At 33.7% G+C, this 19107-nt stretch overlaps 2 protein-coding genes across 5 annotated transcripts in view; one reads left to right on the forward strand and one right to left on the reverse strand.

The window, feature by feature from the left end:
* LOC136042725 (uncharacterized) overlaps window positions 1-15996 on the forward strand; it is a 171046-nt gene extending 155050 nt beyond the window's left edge. For all 4 annotated transcript variants that reach the window (XR_010621401.1, XR_010621400.1, XR_010621402.1 and 1 more), the window contains exon 2: window positions 14493-15996. The gene's annotated coding sequence lies outside the window, so the exon portion shown is untranslated. The remainder of the gene's footprint in view (window positions 1-14492) is intronic.
* Window positions 1-18845, reverse strand: part of LOC136042726 (protein AF-9-like) — a 57068-nt gene extending 38223 nt beyond the window's left edge. The window contains exons 1-4 of the mRNA XM_065727687.1: window positions 18762-18845; window positions 11971-12145; window positions 4879-5096; window positions 2316-2352 (exon numbers count right to left, since the gene is read on the reverse strand). Coding sequence (XP_065583759.1) covers window positions 2316-2352; window positions 4879-5096; window positions 11971-12145; window positions 18762-18842 — 511 coding nt within the window. The 5' untranslated portion in view covers window positions 18843-18845. The remainder of the gene's footprint in view (window positions 1-2315; window positions 2353-4878; window positions 5097-11970; window positions 12146-18761) is intronic.
* Window positions 18846-19107: the final 262 nt, after the last annotated feature.

Genomic DNA, 19107 nt, shown 5'->3' on the forward strand with positions numbered 1-19107 from the left:
GCGCCATTTATTTTGAATTGTGTTTCTATTTGAGCGGAATTTTTAAAAAATTAGCCACATGGTAAAGATGAATTATATAATTGTTTAGTTCATTCAGGTTTTTTGCAATGTGTTAATATTTGTGATTTGGTAAAATTTATAATATTTAGTTTACCTATTGTTGCTAAAGGGAGGGATATATTAACAGGATAAGCTTGTTTTGGTTTTACTTGGTTGTTTTACATTTGCTGTTTTTTTCATAGACATGTATTTTGGGGGTGATACCTGACGCGGGGATGCCATGGATATTCTGTGGTAGCCACAACACTGTGCTGGGTAGAGAATTTAGAGTGGCGAAACCCTATATAGGCCAGTGTATTCTCCTGATGAGCCCTTATGTTGGGTGTTGCCTCTGAATTATTTGTCTATATTATTTTTTCTATGGTTTGGTAAATGACGACTTATACTTATTGACGACATGACTGCCTGTCCATGGATTATTCTTTATGGTTGATTGTGTGTGGCTGTGCTGTTTGACCTATGTGATTGTATGGATGAGTAGGGTTGGGGCCTCATTCAAGTGCTGGTCTATATTAATCACTAATTTAGGAAAACAGTCTTCCTTTTCTCCTTCTGTCTCCTTTTTTTTTTTTTTTTTTTTTTTTTTTTTTTTTTTTTTTTTTTTTTTTTTTTTTTTTTTTTTTTTTTTTGTGTTTGTGCTGTGGCATTGGTGATTTCTCTTTTCATTATACATAAAAACTGATATATTAGGAGTCTACATGGAAAAAGCAGCTGCCTTTGTCTGAAAAGTTTTCTTCCACAATACAATTCCCTCTTTATGTATGAGTAAGTTCCTTGCAATCAAATCAGAACTAAATGAACATTAAATCCCAACAAGGGATAAACTCTAGTGTACTGGATAATGAGTAAAATGAAAGATGTTCGGAATGAATAAGATTTTACTAGGGAGGATCTTTCAATGGAGGAATTTATCGTGAGAGAATTTCTATGAAGGGGGCGCAGGATTTTCTAGCATTATTTAAAAAAAAACAATGAGAAAATACACAAAAAAACTTTTCAACTGGAAGTAAAGAGCAGCATTAAAACTTAAAACAAACAGAAATCATTATATATATGAGGGCGTTTGTCTCCTCCTCAACACCTCGCTGTTTACGCTAAAGTGTTTTTGAAATTTCAACTATTTATTTTACTGCCTTTGTGATTCATGGCCATTTTGAAAGAATTGGGGCAAAATTCAAGCTTTAGTGTAAAGAGCGAGGTATTGTCGAGGGGGTGAATATATATGTATCTTATATATGTAATAAAAACGTACAAATATAGAAGTTCGTTACGTAAGTTAATTCGGAAGCTGCGTATTTTCATTGCTAATAAAAACGTTCGCAAAAATATAAAAAGTTCTGGTCGTATTATTAAGTAACCAAAAATTGGGGGGCAACACGTCCGATCAAAATTATGAGAAAGCCATTTAGCCAAAAAAATAATATGCAAATTTTATTTTAATTATTCCTGTGCGGTTAGTCAAAATCAAAACATATATTAATTTAAAACATTTAGATATTAAATAAAAACAAGTTTATTAAATAAAAAACAAGCTCTCCCCTCCTCAACGTTCCGCTCTTTACGCTGAAGTTTTTAATTGTTTTAAAAAGTAGATCTATGACAAATATTCAAACTTTAGCGTAGACAGCGGGACGTTGAGGAGGGGCACAACCCCTTTCATATACGGAATAATTTCTGTTCGTTTTAATTTTAAATGTCGCTCCTTACTTTCAGTTGAAAAAACTTATTTTTTATTTAATTTTCATATAGGAGCCTGAATTTTCTACCCTAAGTTTCTCTGCAGGGGTGGAGCTCTGGTATTTTATTGGAGGGACAAACGGTATCTCCATCCATAGAGTCAATGGACATGGGCTATATAATAATTTTTTCTCCAAATTGGGGGGAAATCCCCCCAAGCCCCCAAAAATATGATACCCCTGGTTTTTGGATAAGCTGAATCTAATGACACTCTTTCCATTCAGATACTTTTAATTTATAGGTTGTTCATACCCCTTCTCGAAAATCAGGGAAATTTTCTCAGGCTTGTAGCTTTTGATAGGTAACATTAAACCTGAATCATATATATTGAAAGCAGCATAATATGATAATTACTTTAACGTTTTTAATGACATCAAAATTCTGCCTTTTAGAGTTTTGGTTACTATTAAGCCACGTCTCTCCTTATTTAGAGTCGTTGCCATGAACTATTTGAAATTATAAAGCTGTTGAATTTTTTTGACAAAAGTATATTATTCAAAGAGAAATTAAACATATACCTGGGGTTTTTCCTTTTTTTTTATTTTGGTGAATTACCTGCAATTAAGAAAAATTTTAATAAAAGCCTTATAAATGGTATAAGCTGCACAAATACAGAATAATATTACGAAAGTACAAAATAAAAACAAAATAAATAAGAACAGAAATAAAAACAAAATAATATAAACAAAATAAAAGCAAGATGATAAAGGATAAGATAAGATAGAACTTGATAACAAGATAACAGAAGGTAACAAAATAAAAACAGAATTTTACAGTGCGTCTTAATATTGCTATTAGAATAATAAAGGTTTTGAGGACTATTGAGTAAAATACAGCAGTAAAACAATCACATTATTTCAAACAGGTTATTTACGGCACGTACCCAAAAAGTAGTGATTGCATTATATGTCTAGCTAGACCCCAGCAACCAGTTCCAATCGGGCCTTAGCAAATAGCAGGTGTTGTTGATTATTAACCCTTTATATACACCTGGTTGTTACAAAATACTTTAGGAGTTGTTATTTTCCTAAAGTATTACATAAAATTGGACAATAATTTTTTTTTTTGCCGACACTAGTGCCATTTTTCAGTCTTACAAATTCAAATCATATCAGAGGTCTTGTTTCCTCTCAAAATTTCATTGTTGTTTTATTGAAACTGTCAAAATTTGTTGTAATTTTCTTTTTTGTTTTTTGATTATAGAAACGGTGGGATTAAATACTGCCTATTAGAAAAAAGGCACAGGTTTGAAAGCAAAAAAAGTTTACAAATGTTATGCGAAGCTCAAAAGATGGGGAGTGAGGCATAGTCAGCATATTTTTGGTTTTATAAACACTCCCAGAAGTTTCCATTGAAGTTACTGATAGGATAGAAATCAGAGGAGAACTTCAATATTCTGTTCATTTCCTAATTCGGTGTTCTTTCCAAATATAAATTAGTGACATCTCTTTGGCGTTTTAACTTTTTTCCCTAAAAGGAACGAAATATTATGTATTTTGTATAGGATTATGTATTTTAATGATTTCTCTATTTTCCTTGCATTTATTTTATTCTAACATGATCACATCTTATTTTCAAAATACGATATATACCAAAATTTTCCTTGTAGTTAATTAACAATGGCGGTTTAAACAATAGCGGTTTAATGGGTAAATTTTCTTAACTTCTAAGCCGCCATTTCCAAATCACATGCAACTGAATGATACAATGCACGGGACTGTTAAAGCAGTACATAGTTCATCTGAGAGATTTAGTTTCCAATAACGGGTGTGGGAGTTGAAAGGAGTAAAAGGGATATATTTGCACTATAATGGTGTGCTACTAAAAAAACCGAGCCTATTGGACTTACCATCAACTACCCAAAAGATGGTTTACAGTACACTATTGTCGTTTGAAGCAGGTCATTGCTGACTACCTTAGTTTTTCACTATTTAATTATCAGTTTGTTTCCTGCATGTACATTTTTTATCTATTTATCATTTAATCTGTATGTGTTTTATAAATTTAACTGGATAGTGTCTTTGCTAAGAAGTAACTTTTCTTCCTTATTACTCTGAGAAAAATTTCCTATCGAAGAATTGGGGAAGAAATGAGCCATCTTTACTCTTTGACCGCTTGGTAAATCTTTGATTTGGGAGAGTTTATATTTAAGTGGTCTCAGGATTAGGACAGCTCATCTGCTAAATACTCTGTTAATTATATATTCAGAATAACTCCGTCTGCAGCCACAGGCTTGGGGATGATGACTCGGGGACTGGTTCACATTAACCAGTTCCATAGAAAAATATTTTTTCATCTCTCAAATTTGATGTGTTTCATAACATTAATGAAAATATAATTTGTAGTGATTTTGTTTGATTATAACAAGCTTGTAAAGCCAATAAAGGGTAAAGCTCCTGCTTTTTGTCTTTGGCTCAGAACTAATTTTAAAAAGGCAACGGAAATTGGAACAAGAAGAAAAAGGGAATTGAAAAGGGATCCGATTCCCATCCATGTGTTCTTATAGTGACCCAATAACAGAAAGTGAAGACAACCTTAACACTGAACGCAGATTAGCTTTAAGCAGACTAATTAGTTAAGGTGATACAATTAGTGGTCCAGCCTTAGCTTCAGCTTACATTTCTGATGGCCCTTATCAACAATGAGACTTGTTGTCCTTATAACATTTGACAATTATTGAAATTTCATCGTTGCAATAATAAAGAAAAATAAGTATAATTACTGTTTCAGAAAAAATATTATAACAGTTCTGATGAAAGTTTTTGAGAAAAACACACTTAAGAAGGATGGAAAATTGCAAGAAAAGCAAACGATAAATGACGCTGGTTTGTTTATTAATATTGATAAACAGAGAGTAATTAAAATATATTTGCTAGCATTTTTTATTATGTGTTAAATAGCGTGAAAATTCTTGGCTCAAAAAAATTTAAAACTATCTCAATATCAGTGTTATTATTTTCTCTTGAATAAGGTAAGCCTCCTCAATAAAGTTAAAACTTACAGTTTAAACATAGGTTTTAACCCAACCACTGATTAACTTTAAAAACAACAAATGATCTTAAATTGGTAAAAAGAACTTACGGCACCCGCTTTCAATAGTTTGTCCTTCCAATGACCATCAATATTTTTAAAAATGATGGTGTGTGTCTTAAAATTCAGGCACTCCATTTTGTTGTGCAGCTTCAAATAATGTTTAAATCTATTACTCTTCCTCATTGGGATTTTGTAATGCACTTCAATATTTATATTAAAACACCCGTAGCCAGTCTCTCTTATCGTAAACGGAGCCTTGCATATAGCTAAAATAATAAAAGTAGTTAAAAAAAAACTTATTTATATTACATCCATAAGTATTTTGCTTTAATCAAAATACTAATCTTAACTTGGAGAGATCTTCAAAGAGAGTCTGAACTAGATTTATTAAAAGTAAATAATCTTGCAGATATTCTTGAAGAATATTTTATAAATAATATTTGGGACTGAAATTGTCAATTATATTAGAGCAACGTTATCTTTTTCTTCGATATGAACGAAAGGAATTGTGAACTAAAAAAAAATTATTTTTGGGGAGCAAATAGGTTGAGAACAGCATTTTCACCGAAGTGTAATTATAAGAGGAATTTGGGAAGAATTGCAAATAACTTAAAAAAAAAAAATCGGATTACTTTCCCTCTGAAATAAGCAATTATGAAATAGCTTTAACTTGCACCCTGTATTTTGACTGCTCATACAATTGGATTCTGTGGTATTGGATGGATCTATTCTTAACAAAAATTAAAAGAAAGGTCTTTTTTTAACTATTTCTGAGCAATTTAAACATGCTAAGACTGAAAGTCCTGCGTGTAAAATTAAAAAAAATTGATTTAGTAGATGGATATAAGTTAAGTTCAGCTACATTATAGTCAGAGTCTGTTAAATTTCAGTCTCTTACGTGGATTGATCCAGGATTTTTCATAGTGGGGGGCAAATAATAGATTAAACTGATAAACTTACAAACAAAGAAATTTAAAGGGAGCTTCAACAATTATACGTCGTTAGTAGAAAGTGAAAATGGTCACAAATTCAATTAATAAAAAAAAATTCGGAGGGAAATTTCTTAGGAAGTGCTGTATTAGTGCCATATGTTACTTGTAGACGGCAGAATTTATAAGAATCACTTAGACATGAAAAATAGCATTTGAATTAGCCATTAAGCATATCTCTAAGAGGTTTTGGTAATCCACTAGGCCTGAAAAAAAAACAAAAAAAACGGGTGACAGATAAGTGCAATCAATGCAAAAAGTGACTTTCTTTGTTGTTCATGGAGGGGGACTGAAATTTCCTTTATAAGGTTTTTTGACCATATTGATTCCAATGGTACACTTTTTATTTTGACATGACACCTTTCTTGAAGGATTTCAGGCTTTTTTGAAAATCCCCATAAATTTCTTTTCGCGAGAAACTTTTGCTTTTAAGACAAGCCGAAATAATAGTTGCTATTCCTTAATTAGTTTCAGATCCCAATTTTTATTCACTCAAGTTTTTTAAAAACACGTTGTTATCTTTTGGCTCCGGTGAAAGTTTTTGGTAATATTGAAACTGTATGAGCCAATTCTAAAAACGGTATATGCACATAGGTTGTAAAGATGACGTATTAGCAATGATGCAGGTGCAGTTGACGGTGTTTAGGTGAAACTTTCATTACGTTTTGAACGGGATGTACAAAAAACCAAAGGTGCTATATGCATACTGTCCCAATGCTACTGCTGTCACTACGCCTATGGCTACTACACAAGCTAAGGGTATTAAGGTGAAAATTTTAAGGAATATATAGGCAGATGTCGTACTAAATCGAATTGAACTACAATCATGTAGTTTGCTGAAAGAGGGACAAAGTCGTATTATATTAGTGGCTTAGATTATTAAGTTAATCTTTCCTGGGAAAGTTTCAATTTTACACACGAACTGTTCATAAGATACTTCTGATATGACCTTTTACAACCTGTATAAGGATGGTGTGTTGTACTTCAGTTTACCTTCCCCCCTAAAATTTTTTGAAAAATTTTACCTTCATATCCTTAGATATAGCTGTAGTAGTAGTCACAGCAGTAGTATTAGTGCTCAACTTAAAAGAAATACCCACTGGCAAGACATTGTTAATGTTTCCTCTTGATAACCTGCATATTCGAATACTTCTTGAAATTTTTATCTTAATGCTATTAGCCATAAAAGTAGTTGCAAAGCAAGTGTTAGTTCGAGTAACAGTGATAGCAGTAGTAGACCTTACTGAAATTAAGGAGCGACATTAAAACATAAAAAGAACAAAAATTACTCCGTATATGAAAGGGACTTTTCCTCCTCAACACCCCACTCTTTACGCTAAAGCTTTTTTTTACTGTTTAAAAAAGTAGAGTCAAGAGTAAGAGTCAAACTTTAACGTAAAGGGTGGTACGTTTAGGAGGAAAAGTCCCTTTCATATACGGAGTAACTCGACAGTAATATTTTAAGACGAACATAATATTCTATTTTACGTAATATGTTACAGTGTCATAAATCATTAGAAACATGTTTATGATGTTAGAATTTAATATGTTACATTCAGAAACGTCCAATTATCCTCTAAAATTGCTTCCTTATATGAGGAAAATACTCCGTACATAGTTTTTTAAATAAAAAAACAAGTTTTTTTCAACTGAAAGTAAGGAGCGACATTAAAACTTAAAACGAACAAAAATTAATTCGTATATGAAAGGGGCTGCCCCCTCCTCAACGCCCCGCTCTTTACGCTAAAGTTTGACTCTTTTTCTCAACTCTACTTTTTAAAATAGTAAAAAACTTTAGCGTAAAGAGCGGGGCGTTGAGGAGGGAGCAGCCCCTTTAATATACGAATCAAATTCTGTTCGTTTGAAGGTTCGTTTAAGTTTCTGTTCATTGTTCATTTTTATATAGAATGGCAGTTAATTTTTAAGAATTATTAAGAATGGCATTAAGTAGTCGGGCAAAAAAATGCGTAGTGGACTGGGATTCTATTAATGAGTGGATCCTTCGTGCTCGCTTTGCCACTTTTCGGGCCGAATTGACAGTGATCGTTGTTTGTGCCTCAACTAATGATATTTTCGATCAGACCAAAGATGATTTTTATCGGGTGTTGTCAAATGTTGTTGCTAAAGCGCATCGGCACGATATTGTGACTTTGTGTGGGGACTTAAACACTAAAATTGGAAGTCATACCTCCTATGCCCTAGCTATCCTTGGTAAGGATAGACTGGGGGAAATCAATGATAATGACGTACGTTTAATTGACTTCTGTGCGACTCATGAACTTATCGTCGGCGCATCAAGATTCACTCATAAACAAATACACAAATGTACTTGGAACTCGCCTGATGGTTTAACAAGAAATGAAATGGACTACATTTAAATTACCAAGCACAGGCGACGTTGTTCAGAGGATATTAGGACCTTTCGAGGTGCCAACTGCTATTCTGACCATCAATATGTTGTTGCTAAGTTTAAGCTGAAACTAAAAACTGTCATAAAGCCCCAGCGGTCATTAAAAAATTTTAATGTGAGAAAACTGAAGGACCCGCATGTATTACAAAAGTATATATCTATTTTGTCAAACAAGTTTTCCATACTAAGGGACGAGTTGTCAATTGACATTCAATTGAAGTTGTCAATTGATTGTCGAATCCCTGAAACAAGTGGCACAAGAAGTTGTGGGATACAACATGAAGAAGAAAGAGCAGTGGATACATGAAAGTAACTGGGATATCATTGATCAAAGGGCAGAAGTAAAATTTCTCGTAGATAGGCATGAGCATAACACGACATGCATTAGATAATATTTAGATGATTTAAAAGGGCAGTATTAGCGTCTGAATAAACAATTCAAAACACAGACTAGGAATGATAAGAGGGTGTATCTCGAAATTATGGCTGATCAGGCTAAAGTAGCCACCAGGCGGGGAGATATCGCACTGTGTACGCTATAACGAAGGAGCTTGCAGGTAAGTTGAAGGCTTTTTCAACCCAAGTTGAAAACAAAGAAGGCTTCTTATTAATCCAGACAGATGATATAAACCGACGCTGGATGGAGCATTTCAGTGAGGTATTAAATCAGGTCCCTCCCACAACTTCTTTAAATTTTCCTGAAGAAACACTGTTCGATCTTGGAATATATTCCGGACCTCTCTTGCTGAGTGAAGTAAAAGAGGCTCTAATGACTTTGAGTCTTACTTTGAATAGAATTAAAAGTAAAGTGGAGAAAGTTCTGAGAGATGAACAACATGGATTCCGCCAAAACAGATCGTGTTTTGACCTAATATTTAGCCTGAGATTCCTGCTCGAAGAGTCTAATGAATGGCAGGTTCAACTACTCACAGTATTTATAGACTTTCTCAAGGCCTTCGACTCGATACACCGCGAGACTATCTGGAAAATTTTAATGCATTACGGGATCCGATCAAAATTGCAAATATAATTAAAGTGCTATACCTTGATATTATGTGCGCAGCACAAACCGAGGGTGGCCTAACGGACTGGTCCACCCTTCATTCAGATGTAAGGTAGGGCTGCATTCTATCGTCACTGTTATTCGCCATAGTCATAGATTTTGTCCTTCGTGGATGTAGCTTCAGTGGGGGTCTACAATTAAACCCACTAAGAGCACTTCATGATGGTGTTTTTACGGACAATATTGCACTCTTCGCTCATGAATCAGAAGCTATACAACACAATATAAATGAGCTTGGGCGTGTGGCAAATGCTGTTGGACTCTCCATAAGCGCTAACAAGACTAAATCAATGTCAAATGCGATCACTCCTAACTTAGCTGAGGGACTCTTGGTCAATAATGAGGAAATTGAAGTAGTGAGAGAGTTCAAATATCTCGGGAACATTCTAACGCAAGATGCCAATCCTGAAAGAGAAATTTTGTGCCGAACAGCATTGGCTGGCTCTGTTTGTAATTGTCTTAGAAATTTTTGGAGTAATAACAAATATTCCCAGAAGCTAAATCTCAGAATTTATAATAGCAATATCCTCTCCGTCCTTATATATGGCTGTGAAACTCGGAGCATCACTGCACAACTAGGAAAACGACTAGGGCATTCGATAATAACTGCCTAAGATCATTTTTGAATATACATTGGGGGAGAGAATAAGAAATGATGAGATTCATATCATGACAAATCATACCCCCATCCTTGATGCCATCAGAAAGCAACGATGGATGTATTGGGGGCAAATGGTACGAATGGGTGATGGAAGGCTACCTCATGACATATGGTGTTGGACACCCCCTGGGCTCCGCAAGTAAGGGAGACCCAAAATTACCATTGGCAGGATGTTAGAGGAGGAACCGAAGAAGGAGAGGTCTTTGATGGAGGAGCTTTGGTCGAGGGCTCAGGACAGATCGTCACTGCGAATCACTGTTGCTGCCTTATGCGCTCTCAGGCGTAGGAGGATAATTTCTAAGTAAGTAAGTAAGTGTTATTTGTTAGTTCGAATTTGCCATCAATATTCTTTCAAATTTTACCATTATATACTGAGCTTTAACAGTTTTAGTATCATAGTGGTTGCGGTGGTAGTAGAAGAAGTAGAAACAGTGTTAGTGTTGCATTATTAGTAGTAGTAATAGTAGTAGTAGCAGCAGTATTAATAGTGAAAGAAGCATGTACATCTTTCCTTTTGGTCAGTTCAATAACCTTTTCATGATGACCCGGAAGTTTAATTTTGACACGATGAACCGTTTGAAAAATAATGCTGATATGTGCTTCTGAGCTTCTTTTGACATAAACTTGATCTAAGTGTCCCAAGCCTGGCAAGTTTTTACAATTGAAATAGTAGTTGAAGTCGTTTAATATTTGTAGTAGTATTAGTAAAAGTACCAATTGTTGTAGCGTTAGTAATGACATGCGTATATTACCTTTTTGTCAATTGATCCTCCCGTTTAAGCATTCTTTGAAAGTTTCAACTTAATACCCAAATGTATTTTTGAGATAAATCTCTTCACAACCTGCATTTACACAGTGTGTTTTGATTTAGTTTAAATTCCCCCGAAATATTCTGTCGAATTGTCACCTTCAGGCACCTATTCTTAATTGTACTAGTATCATAGCAGTAGTGGTAGTAATAGTAATAGCAGTTGCAACATCATTTTGACATGATGAACGGTTCGAAAAATAATGCTGGTATATACTTCTGATTTTCTTTTGACCTATATTTCATCTAAATCTTCAAAGCCTTGCAAGCTGTTACAATTGAAATAGTAGTTGGAGTAGTTTAATAGTAGTAGTAGTATTAGTAGCAGGTACAGAACATCCAACCCATAATGCCCCTGAAGTTTCCTCTTGATATAACGGGCTGTTAAAAAAAAATTGCTGATACGCCAGTATCAGCAACCAGCATGCACATAGTATAATTTGATTTAGTTCATCTTCTCATTTAACTTTTCTTTAGATGTTTATTTAAATAACACCAGCCATATTAAGACTCGCTATAGAATAGTAGTTATATTGATAGCATTGGCAGCAGTAGTAGTTGTGGTAGCATTAGAATTAGTGGTAGTTGTAGTATTAGTAGCGTTCCAATTTTTCTTTTTTGTCAATTAGTCATCTCCCTGATCATTTCCTGAAAATTACCAATTAATACACTCCAATCTAAACCCAATAGATGGAATTCAGAGCCAATAAATGGTCAAAAAAGCCTCAACCACCCTTCTTTAAAATAAAGTATTATCCTTCAATATTTTGAACATGCGCGCTATTTTCATAATACATAGTTCTCAGGTAAATGGATACTTCTCAACCCAGGCTTTTCCCAAACCCCTTAAAAATTGCTGGAAAAGACCCTTCTACTTCAGAAGAATCTAGTTGCCAGGAAATAGCAAGTTTTTCTAATGTGAAGTGTGTTTTTTACGATAGAAATATACCGTTTGAAACCAACAAATTGTGACGAAAAAAGGAATTAACTACTGAATCTACTATCTATAGTCAAAAGATTGAGCTAGAAAGCTGTTCAAACATTAGCCCCTATTTCCACACTACAAATTGTTTAACACCCTTAGGGTCTATTATTTGGACCTACAATAGAAAAAAAACCCAGCAATTTTCTTACAAAAGACTAGAAGGCGAAAAAAACAACAACTATAAAACTAAGAATGGTCAAAATAAATATAAAAGAGAAACTTACTTCTTACTGGATCAGGAAATAATATCAATCGAAACACCAGTCGATTAATGATATTTTCAATAGGGGCATTGTTTTTGCCACGTACAAAAACCTCCCAGTTATGAGTGTTACCGTCTTGACTAGTTTCGCTCAGCATGCTAGTAGTTTGTCCGATTTCTAACTCCAAATTGAAAATCTATAGAAAGATAAATATTTGGCAAAAAGAATTACAAGTTGAATAGTAACAGATATAATTTTTCAACTACGCAGACAGTGTTGGCAAATACAAATTGAAGATTTTGTGACTATAAAAGTAACTATTCAATTTATTATGAGATTAAAAGGGCAATAAAAACTATTTTAACAACTACATTCTCATCAAATCTAAAAAAACATTGAAGGGAGGGGAGAAAATAAGACATAAAAACTTGGTGTGTAGAAAATTTTGATTTTTTTTAAATTTTAAAATGGAAATATCCATCATGTATTTTCACAGCGACTACCAAAGAGGATTTGTACGGTAACGAAAAAAAATTGTTAGAAACAAAACTTATTAATAGTTGTTACTTATTAATAATTTTTCGCCCACGACACTAGATTTTTCTGTCGTGTATCCTTGTAGGCTTATGACCAGGATATATATTCACTAAAATTACAGTTGCAGTAGTAGCTGCTGCAAGAACTCACAATTGCCATTAAAAATAGTCAAAGCCACATGTAGCTTCAGTCGCAATTCCAATTAGCTTCAGTGGTAACCAGAAGTACTTGCAGTTGCAAACAGTCATAGTCTATGTGTAAAATATTTGCAGCCAGAGTTAAAATTACTTGCAGTCACAGTCATTAGTAGCTGCAGAAATAAGGAATAATTACAGTCAAAATAGCATGTTGTTGCAATCTGAGTTCAAAGTAGTCAAAGTCATGAGTAGTTGGAGTTACAATTAGTCACAATCATGGATGCAATTCAAGTATTCGCACTCAAAAATAGTAACGATTAAAAGGACTCACAGTTGTAGCTAGCCCCATTATCAGCAGTAGTAAGAGTAGTAGCAAACATAATCGTTATAGTAGAAGTCCCTCTCACTGATTTTCATGTCAACCTTATCCCTGCTTTCCATGTCAGCCCTACTCCTGGATTCCTTGACATCCAGCAGGTGTTACGTCATGGGGATTGTTTACTTTTGCATGTTCCGTATTTGAAGTTGAGGGTAACGCAATCTTGCGTGACTTTGCTTCAGTAATGAAAAAGAGTTCAGTATTTCAACATCAAGGATGTTACTCCTTAGGAATGGATAGTTTTACTCTGTTGATATCGCAGGCACTAATAGTAGTGAAAAGAAACCCAGAGTGTCTAATGCTACAATAGAAATTATAAAGGGTTGACGGCTAACCCTAGAATGCGACAAAATATTTACGCAGTAAATTATACAATTAAGCAGATTCAAATCGGAAGAAATATATTGAAGACAATGATCTGAATCAATCTACAAAAAAGGAGTACGTCTGTTACTAGCGAGATCTAAAGTTTTTCTATAATCGGTGGTGAGTGTCAGGATTGATAATAAGTGGATTTGAAAAAAAAAATAAAATCATACAGAATCTAGTGACTATGGAAAAATGTTTGAAAGTAGATGAAAATTTTCTACAGTTATTTTTTCAAAGAAAAATATTTTCACAAGGAATGCTTAACGATATAATGAGAAATGAGTCTCCATCTTTCGACTATTGCATGAAACTTTTACGTTGTGGCCTATATGCATTTACTCAACTTGTTGATATAACAATTGAAACAAAATAAAATGACATGGTGATTTGGCTTTTAACAACTACCCAGACGGCCAGCAAGCAATAAAACAACAAATAAGTCGAATAAGTTTTGTGGTGTAGCTCTTCCTCCTCCCAGAAGACTTTCATTTTACCCAACGAGTTTATTTTTGAAAGTGAGACAGTCAACAACGAATTTTTTTTTACATATGTTTGTATAAATGGGCGGATAGTTAACTTTTGAAAATTATAGCTTTGTTGATGACTATAATGAAAAGTGTTGTTTATAATATCACTGTAAGTTGCTGAGAGGATTTGCAGTATATATTAAAGACTCTAATTCCTGTGTTGAAGAGTTTTGTGACTCTCAAATTAGAGGTTTCCTATGCTACAATCGTCATTATGATAAGTATAATGAACGGGAAAATACTTACCCTGGCATGATTGCCAAAAACACGAAATGTTATTTAGTTCATTTTTAAAAGACTGGTGTTGCCATGGTTTTAAATTGTTTCAGGAGGTAAAACCTAGTCAATACTTCAATTGCTAGAATAATAAGAGTCTGGCCTTTACGAAATTGCTGTGAATATCCTGGCTACTATAATTGTAATCCTATACCCATTTATTTAGCTGTTACAGAAAGTGAATCTTCATATGAGAATTTTCTGTGTGACATTGCTTGAAATAAACAAATTGAAACACGTGTATTCTATAATATGAATCAAAATAGTACTATTGACTTTACGAAGAATATAATAAAATTAAGTTATATTATATTGCAGAAAATCTGACCCTGACTTCGCATGCCAAGTTAAATACTAGTTGAATCCTGACGAGCTGCCGCAATGTATGATTTCCAAAAATTACCTACATGTGGAAGAACAAATATAATGAGCACAGAGTTTTTGTATATAAAAGTTTTATGAACAAACGAATTTACAGAAAAATTTTAATTAATGTTCTTTTAGGCTACTAAAATTTATATTAAACAGTTAAGAAAGAGTATTTCGACTAGAAACCCATTCAATCAAGGATTGTCACCATAAATGCTTAGAAATTCACTGTAAGCATATCCGCGACATCAAAAAATAAGATATAATAGTGCAAGAAAATCATAGCTTTGGCTTCTAAATCTTTTACTCTTATTTGATTTTGAATAATATATTTTCCACTTTGCTCAAGAAAGTTTTCAATGTGAGGCATGTAGAACGTATATGGTAAGCCAAGAGGATCAACAATTCAATATTCTTTGCTGTTTGAAATATACACACAAAATTCCCCGTCTTCACAGTTGATTTTCTACTATTGAAAATGATAAGGATAGGGTCAAAGCTTTGAATATGCTCGAGAGAATCCAACATGGTAATTTCAGGGGTAAATTCCAAATAGGTTACAAATTGATTTAGTAAGATTAATACAATATTCTCCTCAAATGGCTCGGCAAAGGTAAACTCTAAACGTACTGAACCTTTTCAGACAATAGTCATATCATCAGCACTGGATAAATATTATCCAATGATAAAATAAGTTTTTGGAAACATTTCTTCGGTTATACCATTTTCAAATAATTGTGAATCTTGATCTATGACATGCATTGTCAACTCATATAAAGTCCTATTGGACCTTACTTTACAAACAAGAGATGAAAGTCCAAACATTTCTAAGTTATGTGGAGAATTTGGCCATGATCCAACGGCACTAGCTCTTTTCACAAAAGCCAAAGTAAGTTCTGATTGAATTTTTCTATTGAAAAAGGAAGAATGGGTGCATGTACGGGAACCAATACCAATAAGTCGTTGATTCGTGCTTTTATAAGGAACAAGCAGATATATATTTCTTCCACTAGCTCTTAATTTTTCAATTGCCAAAGCAACAGAGCTCATAACTTGTTGATTTTGCACATGAAGTATTGCGGAGGTGAGAGAGACTGCCACATCAGGTACAGTGTCAACTATTTTTCACAAAATAAAATTGGATAGAGCAAATTGTTTTTTTTATATCAATCTTTACATTAGGAGCCAACCACTGATGTATATTAAATATTTCGTGATTTTTTTTCCCAGCCAAGTGTAAATGTTTAGTTGTCATCTCTCTAAGTGTACTGCTAGTGTCGATGTTCTTTTTATATTTAAATCCAATAGTCCTACCTCTCAATTTCTTAAAGGACATTGGAGTCATTATTATGAATTATATATAACTTTCATGATTTGAAAGATTATTGCTTGTGCTCAACAATGTTCCATTTATGTAGACACTGATTTGCCTAAACAAATACTTTGGCTACACTAGGTTTTTTATTGTTAGATTTTTATTGCTAGAAACAATCTTTACTGGAATAAATTTGTAAATGTACATTTTCAGAGAGCAGTTGTTGCAAATAAAATTGTTCATAGTAACCATGTTTTTCACTCATATCATTATTTTTTGCACCAAAAAGATTTAAAGATAAGTTGACTGTAGGATCAGACTCTTTATGTGGTAGATATGCCATTTCTAGGAAAAGAAATCCTTTTTCGATCTAACTATTTTTACTTCTTTTTCTTCCTTGACAAGAGCGTTGTTTCATACTTTCAGTCTGATTTAAGACTGAGGAGTGATGAGGTGTTTCTCACCCATTCTAAACCTTTTCTGCTTTGTCGTAATTTCAATCACTCACCCACGGATCGTGCACTAGACCTAATATTTTGTGAAACACTTTCAAAATCCTTCCCAGAGGCCCCAATCATGTAATGTAGAGGACGCAAAATCTGTGGCAATCCGTGTAATATATTTTTTGCTAAGGATAATGCAGAGTGAAACAACTTAGTAAACTAATTACCAAGACCGTAACCGGACATTGACGAACGATTCCTGTAATTGTCCATTCCATGACAAATTGTCGTGGTCCAATAATAGCACCATAGCAATCAATATTAGGACAAACACAAGTATTTTTTTCTAAGACCCATCTCATATTCTAATGGGTCGAAAATGACATGTAATTAAAACCAAACCCATTTTTATTGCTAGAGGGTTGACAAATTCACTTTTTAATGTTAGCTGACAGAGTTCTAAGTACGAAGTGTTGACTGGGATATATTGAAGGTGCTTTATATTTTAGCTTTGAATGTATTCATGAGGTGTTTTTCGTTTGAGAATACGTAGAAGGGGACATAGGTATTACCAACTCTTGATGTCTCAACAAAGGATGTGAAAAACAAATATACAAATGTCTAATGAAAAGCCAGGGGGACAGTCTGCCAAAGTGATACGTTCCAGTGCTTCAATTATTAAATTATATTTTGTTTAAAACCAAGAACATTGCTCAGATTATAATTGAAAATAATCTTCTCAGTGTCATGGTTAAGCAGAGATTTTTCTATTGACAGCACGACATTGGTACTACCAACTTTCAGTGTCTCGACAAAGGACGTGTAAAAAATCATACAAGTATCTAACGAGAAGCCAGAGGGATAGTCTTCAAAATGACATATTATATCCCACAGATACTTCCGGCACTTAAATTTAAACCAGTGATTAAATTTTTCTTAAAACCAAGGACATCTTTCAGATTGTCATTAAGAATAACCTTCTCATTGTCAAAGGGAGAACTAATTTAAATCTTGCCGTGTTCCGTTCAATAGTTAAAGTGGAATCCCCCATTCTTATGAGCAAATATTATTTTACTGATTGCACGACAAAAATAATTTAGGCTACCATATTCCTAGTGTGGTGAGGTGATGAATCAATTTTCGCACGAATTAATTGATTCTATCCATTCCTCAGTAACGAGTCGCAAATCATGATATCCAACATAAGTCACATATGTGCCATGCCTTTTTCAGAATATCATATGTGTGCTCAAGAATATAATGAACAAGAGTAAATTCATACTTCCCCTTAAATTTGATGGATGGATAGAGTTTTATCAACAAATCACTTATTTAATTCAAATTGTAATGGATGGGGTCAGACGCGCTGAACATGAATTTCACATAGATATTTTGAAAGTCTTCAGCTTCAATCCAAGAACCAAATACAGCGTTGTATCTTAGCGAAAGCACAAGCAACTGTCTCATACCTTTGTAAGTTCAACTCTTTAATATCTTTTCAATTCGTTACACTCTATTATTTTTAATTTTTTTAATTTCCAATCATAAAACCCCCCAAGACTTTCAAAGATTCAATTTAATAACTCCAGTCATTCTCGATACAATGCTGAGGTGTCTTATTAGCAATCATACACAGAGTACCTTAATTTAGTTCAAACGCAAAATTTAGTGATAAAACATAAGTGGTCAATCGCATAATTGGGAGGGAGGTTGACCTACCCAATGTCCCTAAGGACTTTGATACTGGACCGTCTTACTATGCTCAACAAAATAGCCATCTCAAAATGTTCACTGGGTGTGTTTGGAAAATGATTGAGCTTGTGGGAAAGGCTGTTATCACTCTAGTCTCTTTTGAATAGTAAATAAGGCACTAGAACTTTTAATTTCCAAATGAATTGGGTCCTTAAAATTTTTTTAATAGTAATTCTAACCATTATAGAGTAGGACCACCTGCGATATTGCTTATATACCCCTAAGAAAATCGGCATTCATGGGTTGAATATGCAAGTGGGAGGGCACAATGGGCTATTGCATATTTGGGCGGGGGGGATGGACAAACAAAATATCCCTAAAGACATCGTTAACGGACCTTCTTACTAAGCTGAACAAAATGGCCATCTCAAAATGTTGACTGGGTGTGTTTGGAAAATAATTGGTCTCGAGAGGAAGGTTACTTTCACTCTAATCTCTTTTTGACCCGTAAATAGGGCACTAAAACTTTTAATTGAAAATCAAATTATATCCTTGAATTTTTTTAATAAAGATTCTAGCTATTATAGAGTGGTATCATCAATGATATTACGTATTAGCCATAAGGTACATGGCAGGGATGAGGTCTTCAAAAAGGTTATTTTTTATTTTATTAAATCTGAAATTTCAAAGGTAGAGCAACCGTATCAGAAAGGTGCAGTTAAAATATGTTCTATGATACAAAAATAGGAAAATGCCAAAGATTTATACCTCGTTATTTTCATGCTCCATACTTTGGACTTCGGATCCTATGAACTGATTTTCAGTCTCTGCTTTGCTTAAAGTAGCCATTATCGGCTGCAATTAAAGAATATCTTCTTAGTTCTAGGCTTAAAAAATATTGATTTTTACTACAATCAGTCATAATAGTATTCACACCGTGCTTTTTTCAGTTTAGTATTTGCAATCAACCTACCCTAGAAGTTTCAATTTAAGACTTTGAGCCATACCTGAGAAATCCCTGATATACCCTTTTAACATCAGCATACATATAATTTTCTCTGATTTAGTATAACTTCCGGCTAAATATTTCCCGAACATACCACCCTAATGCTCT

This window comes from Artemia franciscana, unplaced genomic scaffold (assembly GCF_032884065.1).
Source record: "Artemia franciscana unplaced genomic scaffold, ASM3288406v1 Scaffold_188, whole genome shotgun sequence".
NCBI lineage: Eukaryota > Metazoa > Arthropoda > Branchiopoda > Anostraca > Artemiidae > Artemia > Artemia franciscana.